Source organism: Pelophylax lessonae (assembly GCF_965119305.1).
Source record: "Pelophylax lessonae genome assembly, chromosome: 12".
NCBI classification, from domain to species: Eukaryota; Metazoa; Chordata; class Amphibia; order Anura; family Ranidae; genus Pelophylax; species Pelophylax lessonae.
In genome coordinates, this window is record NC_138779.1 from 56,193,402 (window position 1) to 56,212,362 (window position 18,961).

At 43.9% G+C, this 18,961-nt stretch overlaps 2 protein-coding genes across 2 annotated transcripts in view; both read left to right on the forward strand.

Annotated features, from left to right (window-relative positions):
• The window catches only part of CRTAM (cytotoxic and regulatory T cell molecule), a gene marked incomplete at its 3' end in the record, with an annotated part of 64,500 nt that extends 55,559 nt beyond the window's left edge, over positions 1-8,941 (forward strand). Inside the window, exons 11-13 of the mRNA XM_082273140.1 lie at positions 1,990-2,124; positions 5,044-5,130; positions 8,886-8,941. Of these exons, the coding sequence (XP_082129266.1) occupies positions 1,990-2,124; positions 5,044-5,130; positions 8,886-8,941 (278 nt within the window). The remainder of the gene's footprint in view (positions 1-1,989; positions 2,125-5,043; positions 5,131-8,885) is intronic.
• An 8,205-nt stretch (positions 8,942-17,146) lies between these two features.
• JHY (junctional cadherin complex regulator) overlaps positions 17,147-18,961 on the forward strand; it is a 102,821-nt gene continuing 101,006 nt past the window's right edge. Inside the window, exon 1 of the mRNA XM_082274194.1 lies at positions 17,147-17,279. The gene's annotated coding sequence lies outside the window, so the exon portion shown is untranslated. The remainder of the gene's footprint in view (positions 17,280-18,961) is intronic.

Here is an 18,961-nt window from a genome sequence, read left to right on the forward strand (position 1 = left end):
TGAGACAAAAGGAGTCACTGGAGACAAAGGGGTCACTGGGGACTTAAATCAAAGGGGAGCACAGGGGTCACTGGAAACACAGAAGAACACAGAGGTTACTGGAGACATAGATGAGCACAGACATCACTGGAGACACAGGAGTGCACAGCGGTCAGATGAGACAAAAGGAGTCACTGGAGAGGACACAGAGGGTCACTGTAATCACTGAAGACATAGGAAAGCACAGGAGTAACAGGAGACACAAGAGTACACAAGTATGTAGAGGTCAGAGGGGTTGCTGGAGACACAGGAGTCATTGGAGACACAGGCCACACAGGAGTTACTGGATGCAGGCCAGGAAGATTAGAGAATCCTTAACCACTTGAGTCCCGGAGCCATTTTTTAATCTTTTGTATGCAAAAACTGACTGTTTCCATAGAGCATTGATATGCATTGATGTCCGTTTCTCATCCGTCAACGGACATCAACTAACGGTCCACACATGTGAAAGGGGCCTGACACTTGAAATACAAGTGCGAAATACACATTCTGCAAATTTGGAGGGACAGCAATGGGAACAAATAAGACAATTCTCCTACTTGCAAGGAAAAAATATTCAATAACTGCTGCTCTTTATTATGATTTTTTCTCTAGCAGCCATCAGTAAACCCTAATTAGCCTTTATAAACACTATGCTCCTCTTGGCAATTTTGTTTGACTTTTTTTTTTTTTTACCATTTGCAATTAACATTTTTTCAAATGTTTTGTTCATAGAATTACACTCAAAATAAAAACAAAAATGCACAAAATTAAAAAACCTTTATGTCATAAGTAAAATAAGTTGACCGTGCATTATGCCAGGTGCATAATTCTAGTGTCATAAAAAGGAGCAGTATGGTTTGTTGAAATCATTAGCACAGTGGGACAAATTATTCCAATTAAAATTCATAGATGGTCTATACTACACACCTGCTTGATTCAAATCAATGGGTGTCTGTCATCAAGGTCTTTGTCCACGTTGATGCGGCTGATCAATTTCATATAGTTTGGTCTTTTTCACTAATATAAAGCTATTGGATGCATTCACGCTTCATTTACAGCAGAAACAGGACTTTACGGCCACTAAGACACCTGAAGTATTTCTTCTAGGTGTTCTTGACCCCCTACACCACAATTACCCAAATAGAGCTATGGTCAGATTGATGTGTTTTTAGGCATGCAAACCTGTGCTGTTCCACTGGAAAAATCCACACCCTCCCAACTACCAATGAGTTTGTATAGCTGGATGATTAGGCTCATTAGATTCAATTTATGTATGAAGCAAGAGCATATTCAGCTAAACTGACCATCATTTGTGGTCTTTGACTTGACCTGGACAACACTTTAGCATTATATCCAGCTTGACTTAACCACCATTAAGACCCTAAAGCCAGCTTGACCCTACCAACATTAAGGAACTATAGCTGGCTTGACCTGACCACCATTGAGGCACTATTAGCCAGCTTGACTTGACCAATATTGAATCAACATTGTTTTGAAAGGGAGAGAAGAGGTATATTACATGTATATGTGTAGTATGAATAAATTAATGTCTTGATATCCAAGGTTGTCAATTGTTGCTTATTTGAATTAACAATTGAAAACCAAAAATAATCACCTATAAAATAAGGACACATCATGGAATAAAATTTGCAAGAGGAGACTTTAGGAAGTTTTAGGCCATCTTAAAATAAACTAAAAAACGATTTAGTTATCATAATGTTTATGGTACACTGGACTCTGTTTCATCTTGGTCGTCATGACCATCACACTAGTTTAAGCATGCATAGTAAGCCATGTTTGCTTTAGATAAACAATATCCACTTTTCACTACATCTGTTTGATTTTTCATGGGCTAAAAGGTGGTTGGCAAGGAGAGGGTACCCCATCCTTATTGAAACTGTATATGGAAAAGGTTAGGTACACCAAAACGGCTGCTTATTTTGTAAAAAACGCTTTTTTGTTTTGCAGGATTTGAAGCTTCTAGAGGAAAGTCAAACAGTACTGTAATTCTGATTCTGGTGTCGCTGATGATCTGCGTTTTGCTGGTCACTGTACATCTCTTTCTCATGAAGCTGAAAAAAGCCCACGAAGCCTGGAAGAAAGGTAGGTGGTTATAAATGCTCACAAACACTTTGCATATGTTTGTACAGATGGAAAATGGAAGAGAGGCATGAATCCTGCAGTGCACCAGCAGGGTGGAAAGCAGTGTCCATCTTCTTGACAGAGACACTGGCCCATCTTCTACAGACACCACTGATTGGGCACTGCATACCTCAGTGCACACAGCATTATGGGAGGAGAACAAACAACTTATACAAGTCAAGTCATTAACAGTGCCTCCTGCTGCTCTGACCTTGGATTGCCACCCTGTATATTCCAGGGAAGTTATGAGCTCCTCTATCCATATTAGTTTCCAATGGCAATACACAAATGGCCCAATGCAAATGTGACACCCCCTAGTGTACTACTAGAGTGAGAGTGTAGGCAAATTTATGTTTTGCTCATAGTTAGCAGGTCAGGCTGGATGACTAATACAGGCAGGTCTCTGGTGCCCCCCATAGTTCTCGAAGTTTGGAGAAATTTCCAGAAGCTAGAGGGTGAAAGTGAGGAGGATCAGCTTAGCCAACCCCCGGGCAGTGGGCCTGTCATGGTGGATGAGCCCGCCCTTAAGTATGGATGAGTCAGGCTGGCAGGGAAGTTGGGTGCAAGATGGAGTGCTAAGGAGACTGTCGGTGGCCCTTGAGGGGAATCACTGGTCTTGGGGGGGGGGGGGGGGGCTCTGCCTCAGGCTGGAGCTTGGGCTGGCTTGGGAGGATGAATTGGGTCATGGGTTTACTGTAGGTCAGACTGGATGACTCATACAGGCAGGTCTCTGGTGCCTCCCCCTAGTCCTCCAAGTCTGGAGAAATTTCTAGAAAGTGGACGTCAGGAGGGTTGCTTTCATACGTAGGAGAGCTTAGCCAATCCAAAGTGGATGAGCCACTGACGAGACTGTCGGTGGCCCTTAAGGGGAACCACTGGTCTGGGGGTGCTGGAGCTAGGGCTGGCTTGGGAGAATCCAGACAGCTGTGCAGTTTGAAAGGAATTTTGCCTAAGAAACAACAGCACGATCAGGGACTTACTAGGGGAGAGACTGCCATATGTAGCAAGCCCTTCTGGAAGATAGCGATATGCTAAATCTTTACTTTCCCTTGCCCTGGGAGATCTTTGGAACATCCAGGTGGGCTGGCTAGGAGTGAAGCAGCTGCCAGATGGGCTGGTATTTCCTGAAGTTGGTAAAGCTGGGACCAATGTCTACAGGGAAGTTGGAGATACTTTGGAATGCGGCCCACAACACTTTGTGTTACTTTCTAAGGGACTGAGAGTTTCTATTCCCTAACGGGCTTTTGCATCATCTATTATCAGAGACTCTCAGGGCCAGGAGGAGAACTGTTCTGAATCATGTACATAGGGAGACAGTTGTCCCTGTTTAGCTGGCATCCCATAATTCATTTTTCCCATCCAAGTTATTACCCCTAACAACAACCAAGCTCAAAGGCTGTTCCGTGTGTCTGGAGAAAGTGTGGAAAATACTTATTACTTGGCTGTGCAGAAGTGGGGAACCCAGTCATCTGCAACCCCTGCGGGGGTAGTGCTACACAAACATGTGTAGTAGTGCATCACCCTTTCATGAACAGAGGTTGAAGAGTGTCAAACATACAGTAAAATGGTAAGGTGGTGGACACAGAGGACCCTAGTTAAAAAGCAGCAGTATTAGTTGTACCTTGACCATACCACAATGATGTGCTTTACTAATGAGCTTAGCGCTTTCTTTGCGATGGGACTCTGCAGCAAGTGAAGCTCCATTCATCTCCATAAATGGGGAAAAAGCAAGTGACTGGAGAAGTCATGCGACCGGCCTTACCTATCATACCATGTTTTCTGCAGCATTATGCAGAGAAAACTCATTAAGACTCGGCAGGCTCCACATTGCTGCCAGAGTTTTACGAATGGATATCGATATCCAATGCTGTATTTTAAATGAGCCTCATAGTCTGTGAGGGTACCAAATCCAGAAGTGTGCAGAAGCTAGAAAAGAAATAAAGGTGTTAATTGGTTGTATTAAGGGCCCACGGGAACCACAATATAATGCTATTCAATAATTTAGTTTTTGTGTATTGCATCAGAGTTGCTCTTTAATCAGCGCTTTCAGTTTAATTTAAGTGCCGCCTATGTATCGAACAAACAATGATTGTGAATGATTGTGGGGAATGTTTTGGTCTCTCATGTTTTCCATCAATAAAGAAACATACATTGTATACTAACGCAACGTGTTCTATACCAATTAATGACAGTCACATTGTTTCTCTTTACCTTTTACTAGCGCGCCCACTCCATTATTCATCCCTGCTAATTTTCTTATGCTATTTATATTAACGTACTTGTTTCCCGTTAGAAACAACTTACATTAAGTCTCCTTTTTTTAACTGCCCTTCAAGCATCATTCATTTTACAGCCCTCTGCTTTTTACGAATAACCCATTAACGTAAGGACAGCGACTATTGAGGGGGCGAGCCGCGTCCTGAGTAATGCACGACTTCAACTTAGTGCTTGCTTGGCCTAATGGGATTCTAATTAATTAATGGAGGGGGCCTGTTTATGTTTTCACCTTTTAAAAAAGGACAAATCTCTGATTTAATCCACAAACTGACACAATCGACAAATTATCTGGGTCTGATCTGACAATGCACGTGGGGGCTTCTTCTCGGGTGCAGCTGGTGCCGGCTCTGGGTTTTGTCACCGGGCGTCTGCACACCTGCTGCTTGGATTCTTTAGAGCGCACAACAAAGGGATGTTCTGAGGTGTTCCCAGCTCTCAGGAATTGTCAGTGGGCTTTGTTAGCCACTCTTGTCCTGCTCTTTGGCCTCTTCGTCTGGGATGAGGCACAATGCGTTGAGCTCTTCCCTCTTCTACAGATAAGGAGCATGCTAGAACTTTTCATGGCTGCACAGTCTCATGGGTCTTTGCTGTTTATTTCTTTAGAGAATGAAAATTCGGATCAGACTCTGGAGAGCAACAAATCCAAGTCAAATAATGAAGATGCTCCTGGTCCAGCAAGGAATGGTCAAGGTGAGATATGAAAAAAAAAGTGTTTTGTAACATCTGCATACATGTAAGTAGAATAGACTGGGTCTACAAAATGTAGAAAAAAATTTCCAGTGCTTGCTCAGCCACCCCCACTCTCCTATACCTTATGGCGGCCACACACAGAATGACTTTATAAACGTCCATATCGCCGATCAATTTGCTGTCCGGGTGAAAAATATGATTGGAAGATTAAAAAGATGGTTTGATGTGTCATACACTTAATCATATTGGTCTGTCTACTTTGTTACGATCGGATTGTCCACCCAAACTGATCAGAATAATTTCAATAATATCAATTAGTTTTGTTCAAAATTGATTGATGACATAGTCTGTGTCTTTTTAATGATCCATAGATTTGATAACATTGTCCGATCAGATCGTTACGTGTATGGCCACCATGAGGTGAGTCTATCATCAGATATACACTATATTGCCAAAAGTATTGGTACGCCTGCCTTTACACACACATGAACTTTAATGGCATCCCAGTCTTAGTCTGTAGGGTTCAATATTGAGTTGGCCCACTCTTTGCAGTTATAACAGCTTCAACTCTTCTGGGAAGGCTGTCCACAAGGTTTAGGAGTGTGTCTATGGGAATGTTTGACCATTCTTCCAGAAGTGCATTTGTGAGGTCAGGCACTGATGTGGACGAGAAGGCCTGGCTCGCTCTAATCGGGTTGAGGTCAGGACTCTGTGCAGGCCAGTCAAGTTCCTCCACCTATTACTTACTCATCCGTGTCTTTATGAACCTTGCATTGAGGCATGCACACTCTTTTCTCCCGGATGCCAGTTGTGTAATGACACCATAGTACTAAATCTTTAATATTGGCAGCATCATTATGTCACCACTTGTTGTAGTGGGAGGACCTGGACTTCTCAGATTCCCAGTTTCTCCCATCCATACTCTTTGCCTTGTTTAATTGACATGCACATTTCTGATCGCCCACAAAACCCAACCCATATTCATGCCCATTGAATGTATTAATTCCCATTACTGTATATTATGAGAATAGTAGCTTGGTGTAGCAGCCCTGACCAGTAAAGGGAAATTATATTTGCATTTCATCAACCCCTCTTCCCAGTGCTGAGGACATCATGGAGGTAGTGGTAAAAATTGATAAACTATCCTGATGTTCAGCTCTAAATGATTTACATATTATTCACAATAACTTAAAAAAAAAAAAAAGCCATCCCTGACCTCTCTAGCTACTTGTACTGTGAATAAATAATTCAGATATGTCCTCAAAGTTCACATCACAGACTCTAAAATCCATAACTAACAGCTTGGAAACACCTGCTGCAAGTTCACATTAGAAGTCTAGCAGGCTGTCACTGAAGGGGAAAAAAAAAATCTAAGATTTCGGTACTTCTGTTGTAAGGGAAGCTGAATTTCTCCATAATGCCTATAACTACAGAGGTGAATAAGGTCTCATTTCTCAAGGGCTTTTGCTGCTTGTTGAGAATAGCTAAATACTTTAGTGTTCATAATCTGGACAGCATGCTAAGTAATGTTTCAGTGTAACACTTTCAGGCATTACCTTTATCAGAAATGACAGTACTGCACCCGACAGGGATTTCACCTGTATTTCTCTCCAGAAAGATGGTGCCAAATTCGTTCAGGATCATCATCTAATTCCTGGACTGAGATGCCAGCTCAGGGATGACACAGTTATACAATATCCTGGTGCCTGAGCAGTCCATGGATGTGTTCTGTAACTTCCCCAGGCTTGTTCAAATAAGTCCTGGATGCAGATGGATATGCTACACTTTGTTATTGGGGGACCATTCCACCCACATTTGAAAGCTACAGTACATAGCATCCAATGTTGGGGCAAACAAAACAACTAAAACATAAAAATATGTCTCCTGAATTTTCACATGTGTATGTTTAGCTCACTACACATTACCAGTTAGGGACACTTTAGAAGTCAGAGCCATGTGCCAGCTACCACCCCTAAAGTGTATGTAAGGCCAATGCTTTTCATTTTAGTTTTGGATAGAGTAGAGAATGGGGTATTCACATATGTGCAATTCACCATACACACGCTGCAATGCCATTCACTGTCAGTAAACATAAAATGCTGGTGCACAGGTAAAACCAGAAAGTAAACTATATGAAAAAGAGTAAATGAAAATACAATAAAAACCGTGAATAGTCCAAAGAGTCAGTTGGGTAGGCTGTAGATAGTCAATTCATAATCCACACTAGGGCTAAGCATCTCCTCCGAAGTGAAGCCAACTCAAGGATCCAAATAAGAAGAAAGAAACAGGAGAGTGTAATATTTAATAACTAACGAGCAATTAGCACATTAAGAACTCACATATAGGTAGAATAAGAAAGATACGGCTCATCAGGGGTGAGACTGCTTCAGCGGCGGAGAGAACCTGGTGTCCAAGCAGCCTTTCTTTGGCGTGGTGTCTCTGGATGGAGATGGGCAAGTGTCGGATCTCAGCTGTGTGGGCCACTGCTCCACAGTGACGTCACACGCCAGCCGGTGCTGCATTCCAACCAATGGCTCACGCAGCTGAGATCCGGAACTTGCCGATCTCCTTCAAGAGACACCACGCAGAAGGAAGGCTCTCCATGACACAGCTCGGACGCCTGGTTCTCTCCGCCACTGAAGCAGTCTCACCCCTGATGAGCCTTATCGTTCTTATTCTACCTATATGTGAGTTCTTAATGTGCTATTTGCTCGTTACTTAATATTACATTCAGAGGTGCTCTCCTGTTTCTTTCTTCTATTGATTGTCAGTGGCATCCCAATGCACTAAGGCAGTGGTCTCCAAACTGCAGCCCTTTGCTTACATTTATCCGGCATACTAAACCTCCCACTGACACCAACAAGGGGGCACCATTCCTTTCACTGACACCAACAATGGGGCATTTTTCCTTCCACTGATACCAGTGATGGAACACCATTCTTCCTTCTACTGGCTACAGGCACTATGTAATTTGTTTACTCCCACAGGGCATTTTCTACTTCCCCTCTGACCCCCTAAAGTCTGAAGGACAGTAAACCAGCCTTTTGTTTAGAAATTTTGAAGACCCCTGCAATCCACCTCCAACACACATGCTTTGCAGTGCACCAAAACACAGAGTAATGTGCTATGATACTTTGTGGATTAAATAAAAATCATGTTTGCTTTTGTATGTTTGTGTACTTTTTTTTTTTTTTGGTGTGTTGCAAGACCATTCATTTAAATGGTCTAAGTCCCGGTTCACATTTCTGCGATGCGGGAACGCTGTGAATATACAGCGTGTTCCCGCATCGCATCCGCACTCCTGGCAGTTCACACTGCCATATGCGATACGCTGGGGGTGTCAATTAAGAGTTAACGACACCCCCAGATCAGATTGCTTATCGCAGTGGAGGAAACCACCATGCGATCCGATTTTGCTGCGGACCAAAAAAAGGGTCATGTGCGTGTTGGGTGCGATTGCGGTGCGAATTCAGCCATACAAACTGTATGGCTGAATTTGCACCGCACAGAGATCGCATGTAATTTTAGGAGCAGTACGCTCCGAATTACATGCGATCACTGTGATCGCACCAATGTGAACCGGCACTAAATGAGACTGGGATTCCAGTCTGTATTTTTCTTTTCACCGTGTGCCCTATCCTGGTGATTTCCCTTCATATCCTGCCCCAGAGCCACAGTAAAAAGTAAGAGGAGATCTCTGCAAAGTAAAAACTGAATTATCATCACATTCAACCACCTTGTTTGTCTTTTTACAGCAGCCGCAAATCAAAATGGATCTGGAATTAAGTACAACAACCAGGTTTCCATGTGATCACTGAATCCCACCGATATGCAATCGCGCCCTCAGTGTAAAGATATTGTTTGTTCGGTTTTTACTGTTTAGATACTATTGTTATATGTGAATAGATATTGTGTATTATCTGTAAATACGTTTATACCTGGAAAGTTTTTTTTTTTTTTCATTAAACTACAAATAAATTATTTTATTAGAATGATTGTATTGATTACTGGAAATGACTAAAAGCTTCCGACATATTATAGATTGCTATCATATTATAGGAAATGCTCTACATGGCAAATAAGAACAGGGGACACATTTTGCCAAAATGGAAACAATTTGATGAAATACATTGGAAGGTGTGAGGAAGGTGAAATGGATGTGGTTGTGCCAAAAAAAGAAAAAAAAACAGATATTGAGAACACCAATACAACTAAAATGTCTTAGCTGCACTGACGGAAAATATTGTACGTATACAATTGTATAAATGTTCAATATTTACCGTAACCCAGAAATACACTACCTATAAGTATCACATTGGACACCCTTCATAAATATACAGTACATTATATATATCCAAATTTAGTATTATTGCAATATATTTATATTATATACTTTTGTTTACTTTTCGAAGCAATATGGGAAGATTCTCCTAAACTGTTGGCAACTGCGTAGCCCATACTGTATATGCAGAAGTAAGAAGCTTGGCCTTTAAAGCTCAGCCACATATGCATCTACAGCAGCATAAGGTTGTGTGCTGAGAACGGGCTCACATAGGCTGTCAATGATAGCTCTTGGTGAAGGCCTCTGTTCAAGAGCCAGCGGAACAAACTCCTTTTTTTTTTTTTTTTTAAAGCCCGAAGCGTGTGAAATCACACTCAAAAAAGACTTAGCACCCGGTGCATAAAAAAGTGCACACACGCAAACGTGAACACACAAAAACTGCACAGGGTGTGCAAAATGGTCTGGCCTCCGAAGAGGTTGGACCTATACCTTGATCCCCCGGGGCGCAAGACTCCTGACAGGGACTGAGGTACTTCCTATGGTTTGCCTGGCCGAGACCTGGCAAACCCCGTTCTCCAGGGGGACTGCCGAAACAGCCCACCCCAAGTACTGGGTGGGGTCCCCCGAAGGGAGACCCCCATGAGAGAGGGCGAACTAAGCCAAAAGGCCATGTCCACCCCCTCCCAAGACTTTCAAGGTAGGCCCAGAGACCCACACCGTACTCGTCGTGCAGGAAGAGAAGAGTGAAAGTGAAGTGACACACCACAAAGAAAAATACACACAAACAAAAAGGTGGGGAAGGGGAAGTGGAGGAGTGAATTAGTGCCTAAGTGAAAAACAAAGGCAGGCCTACCGGCCAGAATAAAAATTCCTCTGGTCGAAGCCAAAAGGCCTTGCCCAAGAGGCAGGTGCTTAAAAAAGTGTGTAGGTGCAGTGACCATGGTGCCGAAAAACTCAAGGCGAGCTGCCCCTCACCAGTGAGAATTAAGGCACCCCTGGGCTGCCACCCCAGGGGCACATACACTACGGGCTTTTTCTACCCCGGCCCTAAGGCCAGACCGGGTGTAGCCCTAACCTACCAGGAGGCATCAGAACTTTAGACAGCTTAGGGTGAGCCTGCCTTCAACTGGGGACAAGCCTTTTGCAAGGCCAGATTCAACCCAGGAGGAAAGGCCCTCCCACCGCCATCCGCCGTTCCTTACCAATCACATCCAGGAGCAGTACTAACTGGCCACGGAACCAATCCAGGTTTCTCGCTCCCTTCAAACTGGTAGGGGCGGACCCATTCAAATCAGAGGCAATGGACCCATCCGGCTTTCTCTGATGTGGCTTACTTCCCAGTCCCCCGGTTGTTCCGGAGCGCCCTGGTTCATTTCGGCCCCCACCGATACTAACCATCAGGTTCCATACCAACTGATAAGAACAGATACTACACTTGATCTTAGCCAAAAGGCCGAGAAGCGAACAAACTCCTGATCATGTGACCTCTTTGAGAGCCAATCACAGCAGTCACATTATACAGAAGCCGCACTGCCCTCTGGTCATTAAAACCCATTTAAAGGGTCGCTGAGAGGCAGGGTTAGGGGGAAAGGGTATATTTTTAAGCCAATTTCACCCAAGCAGAAAATATGATGAAATTGGAGACTATTTCACAGAAATTTAGACAGCGGTGGAATCCTTGTTTTGCAGTAAAATTAATTCACCAAATTCACTCTGCTTATCCCAAGTGGCAAATGATCAGCAAAATGATCACCAAGTGCCTCTTGGAAGATTTGCAGTGCACGGTGTACTGCAACAGCGAATAGCAACTGTCTATTCTCTTTATAAATAGTTGTTGGTAGATCTAAAGCTCCTTTCACAATCTGACCGTTAGACATGTGCGATTAGTTTAGTTACAAATCAAATTTCGCACAAAGTTTTTTTTTTTATTGGAGATTTGCATGTATCCGAATCTCTGAATCACAACAAATTTTAACGAATCCAAATTGCAGTGAAAACAACAAATTCATTTGAATTTATTTATTTGCGACTTCAGAGGGTTTTATAAGTTCAATAATATGTGTCACACTTTTTATTAGCCAAAGCCAAAAGTCGCAATGCAAAGTTGCACTGGAAGTTGCATGACTTTGTGTGAGCTGAGCCTTAGGCCCCGTTCACACTGGGGCGACGCTACTTCCCGGGGCCGGGACCTCTGAGCGGCCGGCACGGACTTCATAACATTGAAGTCTATGCAGGTCGCTCCGGGTCGCCCCAAAGAAACTCCGGACCCTTTTTCTAAGTCGGAGCGACTTGTGTCGCTCCTATTAGAACGGGTCCACAGCTTCTCTATGCCAGACGACCTAAGGTGACCTGTCAGGCGACCAGGTCGCCCCAGTGTGAACGGGGGGCTTAAAGTGATTGTAAAGTCTTGTTTTCTTTCTATTAAAATAACAAAAATGTTACCTCCTCTGTGCAGTGGTGTGCACAGGGCAGCCCAGATCCTCCTCTTCTCAAATCCATAGCTGGAGCTCCTGGCCCCTCCCTCCTGTTGATTGCCCCCACAGCAAGTAGTTTGCTAATGGGGCACCCGAGCCAAGCCGCAGCTCCGTGTGTCCATTCAGACACAGAGCTGCTGTTCAGCCTTGCCTCTCTCTCTCCTGATTGGCTGAGTTTGATTGACAGCAGTGGGAGCCAATGGCGCCGCTGCTGTGTCTCAGCCAATTAGGAGAGAGAGTCTCGGATGGCTGAGGCACTCGTGGACATCGCTAGATAGAGAGGGCATTAAGATAAAAAACCTTCTAACAGCCCCTTTAATGCTTGAAGTATCTGAAATAACATAACAACATAACTCATGAATCCAAATCTTCTAAAATAACTTCTGAAAATATGAATCTATTTGGAGCAACCAATATACAAAATGAATCTGAGTATACAAAAATAATTCCGAAAATGAATCATTCTAACATAACCAATAAAATGAAACGGAATGATTAACTTAACAAATGCATCTGAAACTAAATAAAACAACATTTTTCATCGTGCACATCTCAACTGACCGTACAATCTCCTTTAACCACTTCAGCTCCGGAAGGTTTTACCCCCTTAACGACCAGGCAATTTTTTGCGATTCAGCACTGCGTTATTTTAATGAAAAATTGCACGGTCGTGCGATGCTTTACCCAAATACAATTGATGTCCTTTTTTTTTTTGCTACAAATAGAGCTTTCTTTTGGTGGTATTTGATCACCTCTGCGGTTTTTAAATTTTGCACTATAAACAAAAAAAGAGCGTAAATTTCGAAAAAAAACGCCATATTTTTTACTTTCTGCTATAAAACATTCCTAATAAAAATTCTTTAAAAATCACATATTTTTTATCAGTTTAGGCCAATTTGTATTCTGCCACATATTTTTGGTAAAAAAAAAAATCCCAAAAAGCGTATTTTATTTTTTTGCGCAAAAGGTATTGCGTTTACAAACTACGGGATAGATTTTTGGAATTTTTTATTTATTTTTTGTTTTTATTAGTAATTTCGGTGATCAGCATTTTTTAGCGGGACTGCAACATTGCGACGGACAGATCGGCCCCTAACTGACATTTTTTACATTTTTTGGGGACCAGTGACATTAATACAGTAATCAGTGCTAAATATTATCCACTGTTACTGTATAAATGACACTGGCAGGGAAGGGGTTAACACTGGGGGTGATCAAAGGGGTTAATATATGCCTAAATATGCCTACTGACTGTGTGGGGGAAGGGTTCTGTGACAGGCACAGAGAGATTGAAGTTTCAGCTTAGCCGAAACTCCTGATCTCTCCCTGCCTGTCTTGACAGAAGACTCGCCTGCTTTGTTTACTTCTGTCAGTTTCTCTGACGATTGCGGGAGGCCGGCGGCATTCACCGATGCTCCTCCTGTGGCCCGCCTCCCGCTGTGTCTAAACACAGCGGAAGCGCGGCTCCGGCAGCGGGCGCCGCCGCCGATACCTCGTGATCTACGTGATTTTGCGCAGCCGAGCTGCCCTGCTGCAGTAATACTGCGGTGGGCGGTCGGCAAGAGGTTAAGGTGGCCCTACACTATACAATCTTGTTGTACACTTTTTTTAGTTCTACCAATAACTATGTATTGCAAGGACCTGTCTGAATAGATACTTATTGATTTGATAGCTTAGGTAGGTCCTCATATTACATTGTTTTGGTAAATTTAAAGTCATTTGTACAAAGATTGTACAGTCAGATGGTAACATGAATGGTGAATCAAAAAGTGATACTACAATCAGAATGCGACATATATGATAGTCTAAATCAAGGGTCTCCAAACGTTCTAAGTAAAGGGCCAAGTTTAGTCCCTCATTTGGACTGTGGCCATTGTGAGTAGAAATTGCCACAGCATCAGCGGAAGGAAACATTGCCTCAGGCTTGGTGGTCAATGGTAGCAAAAAAAAAATTACATTAACACCTGCGGTCAGTAGAATAAAGAATAGTGCCCCATCATTGGTGTCAGTGGGAGGAATAGTGCCCCATAATTGGTGTCAGTGGGAGGAATAGTGCTCCATCATTGGTGTCAGTGGGAGGAATAGTGCCCCATCATTGGTGTCAGTGGGAGGAATAGTGCTCCATCATTGGTGTCAGTAGGAGGAATAGTGCCCCATCATTGGTGTCAGTGGGAGGAATAGTGCCCCATCATTGGTATCAGTGGAAGGATTAGAGCCCCATCATTGGTGTCAGTGGGGGGAATGGTGCCCCATCATTGGTATCAGTGGAAGGATTAGTGCCCCATCATTGGTGTCAGTAGAAGGAATAGTGTCCCATTGCTGGTGTCCATGGAATTAATAGTACCCCAGTGTTAGTGTCAATGGAGGGAAGAGTGCACCATCATTGGTATCAGTGGAAGGATTAGAGCCCCATCATTGGTGTCAGTGGGGGGAATAGTGCCCCATCATTGGTATCAGTGGAAGGATTAGTGCCCCATCATTGGTGTCAGTAGAAGGAATAGTGTCCCATTGCTGGTGTCCATGGAATTAATAGTACCCCAGTGTTAGTGTCAATGGAGGGAAGAGTGCACCATCATTGGTATCAGTGGAAGGATTAGAGCCCCATCATTGGTGTCAGTGGGGGGAATAGTGCCCCATCATTGGTATCAGTGGAAGGATTAGTGCCCCATCATTGGTGTCAGTAGAAGGAATAGTGTCCCATTGCTGGTGTCCATGGAATTAATAGTACCCCAGTGTTGGTGTCAATGGAGGGAACAGTGTCCCATCGTTGGTGTCAGTAGGAGGAAGAATGCCTCATCATTGGTGTCAGTGGGTAGAATAATTGTTTGAATCAGGGGGAGGACAAGTATAGGGTCTGATAAAGGCAAGCAAAGGGAAGGAGTTTGGAAGCCACTCATACAGCTGTGAAGGAGAGAAGATATTGTGTAATTTGAGCAGTGTGCAGCCATGCATCCACTGTAATCCTCGCCCAAATAAATTGGAAAGGCTGCTCTCTTCATCCTTTCATTACATTTTTCCCCCCGCCCATCCAATCCCATCACAGAAGATTGGGACACACATGGCTAGTGACCTGTGAAGCCACCACACGCAGAGCAGGAGTACAGAGAGGGTATACCTGCTTACATTCATGGCTTGGAACAGAAGAGAAAAATCAGTGTAAGTATATACTAAGTCAAAATTGACCTTTAGTGCTAAACTAAGCTAATTTCAGGGAAGAAAAATGTGAAAATTACAGATAAGCAAGTTAAACTACAAATGCACAAATACAAATTAAAATGATTGTAAACCTCATACATGAAATATGAACAAAGCATATCCCTCTATAGAGTGTTCTTGTCTCAATCCAAGGCACTAAGGGGTTGATTTACTAAAACTGAAGAGTGCAAAATCTGGTGCAGCTGTACATGGTAGCCAATCAGCTTCTAACTTCTAAGCCTAGGTTCCCACCGAGGCTGGCTTTAAATTGTGCAAGTTCAGCTTAACTTGCACAATTTCAAACCAGCATTTTCAGTCCGGCTTTGGTGGTGAATTCACAGACATCTGTTTGGGTTCCTGCACAGATGTCTATTGAAATTGCCCCCCGAAGTCGCCAAAAGTAGTGCAGAAACTACTTTTGGGAATTAGTGCGGCGCCGCAAAGTCAGTGTCGCACGATTTGGACAGTGCCACAGTGGCATGTCAAATCAGCCCAATGTGAATGTGCGCTAAACCTGGAAGTTAATTGGTTTCTATGCAGAGCTGCACCAGATTTTGCACTGAATTTCTAGTAAAACAACCCCAAAATATAATTTCTGCCTGCTGCTTCCTTCCTCCGCTATCAGCATCAGAGCCGTAGATACATTTTTGTTTGGGGGGTTCAGCAGTAGGTACTAAGTAAAATTATTAAAAAAAAAAAACAAATTGCGCCAAATTAAAAAAAAAACTGGAAAAAAGGAAAAAAGACTACTGGCATCCAACCTCCCCTGATAGTCTGTCCATCGTATGTCTGCATAAAAGACTACAAGCCTCCAACCTCCCCTCACAGCCAGTCCAAAGCATGCCTGCAAGAAAAGACTACTGGCCTCCAACCCCCCCTCACAACTGGTCCCACACACGCATGCAGAAAGGAGAAAAGTCTCCTGACCTCCCCTCACAGTGGCTGAGTCCGGTGAACATACACATGGACTGGAGTCAGACTTGACTGTCCTGTGTGTCCCTGCTCCTGTGGAGGCAGACAGGCGTTCCTGCAGTTGTGGGCTCCACCTCCACGGCCCAAGTGGCCTGACCGCAATGCAGGGCAAACTAGGGATTGCCACCTGCTAAGTTCGGAGGCGGGATGCACACGGAATTGGGAATAATGATTGGCTGGGTTGCTGGGCAGGTGGGGCCCCTCGGGGCAACTGCCCAGCGTGCTCATTCTGTAAAATGGCCCTGCCAACCTCCCCTCACAGCCGGTTCAGCACATGCCTGCAGAAAAAAGAAAAGTCTACCGGCCTCAAAACTCCTCAAAACATGTAACCTACTATCCATGTGTTTTTGATAACAGAAAAAAAATGCACTCGACTGCATGTGGTGTGAACTGGCCCTAACCTAAGGTTAAGAAAAAGGGGAAACATGCACTGGATTGCATCAAAAATGCACTGGAATGCATGTAAAACACGTAAAAAAAACATGCATGCAGAAAAGCATCTGCAACACATCCGGACTGTGTTTCTATGGTGTGAATGGTGTGAACCAGCTCTTAGGGCTGGTTCACACCACAAAAACGCACTCCAGATCAGTTCCGGATGCATTTCTGAATGCGTGATTTCAATGCGTTTTTTACACGTTCTTGTGCGTTTTTGGCACATTTCTGGATGCATTCCAGATGCTTTTTTTCTTTTCTTTTTTTTTTTTCCTTTTTTTTTTCACTGTACTGGGGTTTGGTGCATTTTTGATGCTTTCCAGTACATTCAGGTGCGTACAGTTCAGTGCAGGAAAAATGCAGCATATTCTACTTTTTCGTGGAACTGGAAGGCCCTGGAACTGACTGTAATGGTGTGAACTATGCCATTGGAAACCATATAACCTACTTTCCATGCATTTTTGATGCAGAAAAAAGCGCACTGGACTGCATGTGGAGTGTGAACTGGCCCTTAATGTACAGATTGACAGTGCTGAAAGCCAGATATTTTGTAGCATTAGGCTTGCCCTTGGAATTCAGCAGTATTCATGGTCTGTCTAGGTATGTGAGTGGCCCCGGGGTGTAGGAGTAGTGAGACTTGCCATGTTCAGCGAGGCCTTCAGCAGCGGCGAAGCCTTTTGTTGTGGTTGTTTGTTGTAGTCCTGTCACCACAGCAACACTACAGCTCAGACGGGATCAGTTCTCCAGCAGCAGGCTGGCTCCATCGGAGGACGACTTCACAACCTCTCCAGGTATGACAGGAGTTATCCATCAATATTCCTGAATTATATTAAATATAGAATATATATCGCTCCATGTCTGTTTACACATTGCAGGCTGGTTAGAATGTTCTGGGTTTTACACTGTTCCTAAATTACATTTACAAAAGACATTCACATTAAGGGCCCATTCACACCAGCCTGCATGGTAAAATGCAGTGCTTTAACCACTTCTGGACCAGAAGGTTTTACCCCCTTAATGATCAGGCCATTTTTTGCGAGACGGCACTGCGCTACTTTAACTGACAATTGTGCGGTCATGCGATGCTGTACCCAAATAAAATTTATTTTTTTTTCCCCACAAATAGAGCTTTCTTTTGGTGGTATTTGGTGCATCTTTTTTTTTTTTTTTTTGTGCTATGAACAATAAGAGCGACAATTTTGAAAAAAAAAAAAACAGGATTTTTTACTTTCTGCTTTAAAACACAGCCAATAAAATATAAAAAAAAAATCAATTTACGCCAATATGTATTCAGCTACATATTTTTTGTAAAATAAAATCTCAATAAGTGTTTGTGCAAACGTTATAGATTCTTCAATTGATGCAATATTTTTATTTCGTTTTTATTTATTAATTTTTTTACCAGTATGGTGGAGATCAGCGATTTCTAGCAAGACTGCGATATTGCGGCGGACAAATCAGAAATCTAGCTGACACTTTTTGAGGACCAGTGACAACGATACAGTGATCAGTGCTAAAAAATGCACTGTCATTGCACTAATGATACTGGCAGGGAAGGGTTAACATCAGGGGTGATCAAAGGGTTAAGTGTGTTCCTAGGGGGTGCTTACTAAGTGTGGGGGGGTTACACTGACTGGGGTAAGACAGAGATCCTGGTTCCTGCTTAGCAGAAACACAAAATCTCCACCTTCTCCCCTTGCAGAATGGTGATCTGCCTTGTTTACATAGGCAGATCGCTGTTCTGTCTCTCCCAGGGATGATCGCGGGTGGGCGGCGGACCCGTTGATTGACATCCCTGCTAGCCAATCACGATTGCGCCATCCAGTGTCTCTTGAATGAAACAATGTACAGGTATGTCGTTTCGCACAATGGCACCACAGCGGCTGGTCGGAAAGTGGTTAAAGCGCAGGCTAGCGCAGTGAGGGCTGCAGAAAGGAATGGTGTGATGTGCGTTTTAGAGCATTGCAGTGTTTTTTGATTTTTTCCCCCTTTTACCTCTATTTGAAGTGTGACATTTTCACTGCACAGCAGCGTAGCACATTGCGCTGCTATGTGGTGACGTGGTGCAACATCCCAGGTATCCCTAGGGCGGACATATTGGATGTGATGTCACAGCCTGTGTATTGCTGCTGGAGCCATCACGGCTTAAAGCGGAGTTCCAGCCATTTACTCACCTGTCCAACGGTCCAGCGATGCGGCCGCCGGAAGCCTCGATCCTCTCCCTCGGCGCCGGCATCACTGCTGTGGGCACCCGGCTGTTACAGTTTGCGGCTTCACAGCCGGGTACCCACTGCGCATGCGCGAGTCGCGCTGCGCGCCGTGATTGGCCGGCAATCTTCTGGGACCTCTGACGTGTCCCAGAAGATTGCAGGAAGGGAGGGGGAGAGGAGAACTTCCGCTCAGGGCGCCGCGGCGCTCCGAGCGGAAGTGGGAGCGGGTACCTGTCAAAACTAGGTACCCGCTCCCCCCCCCA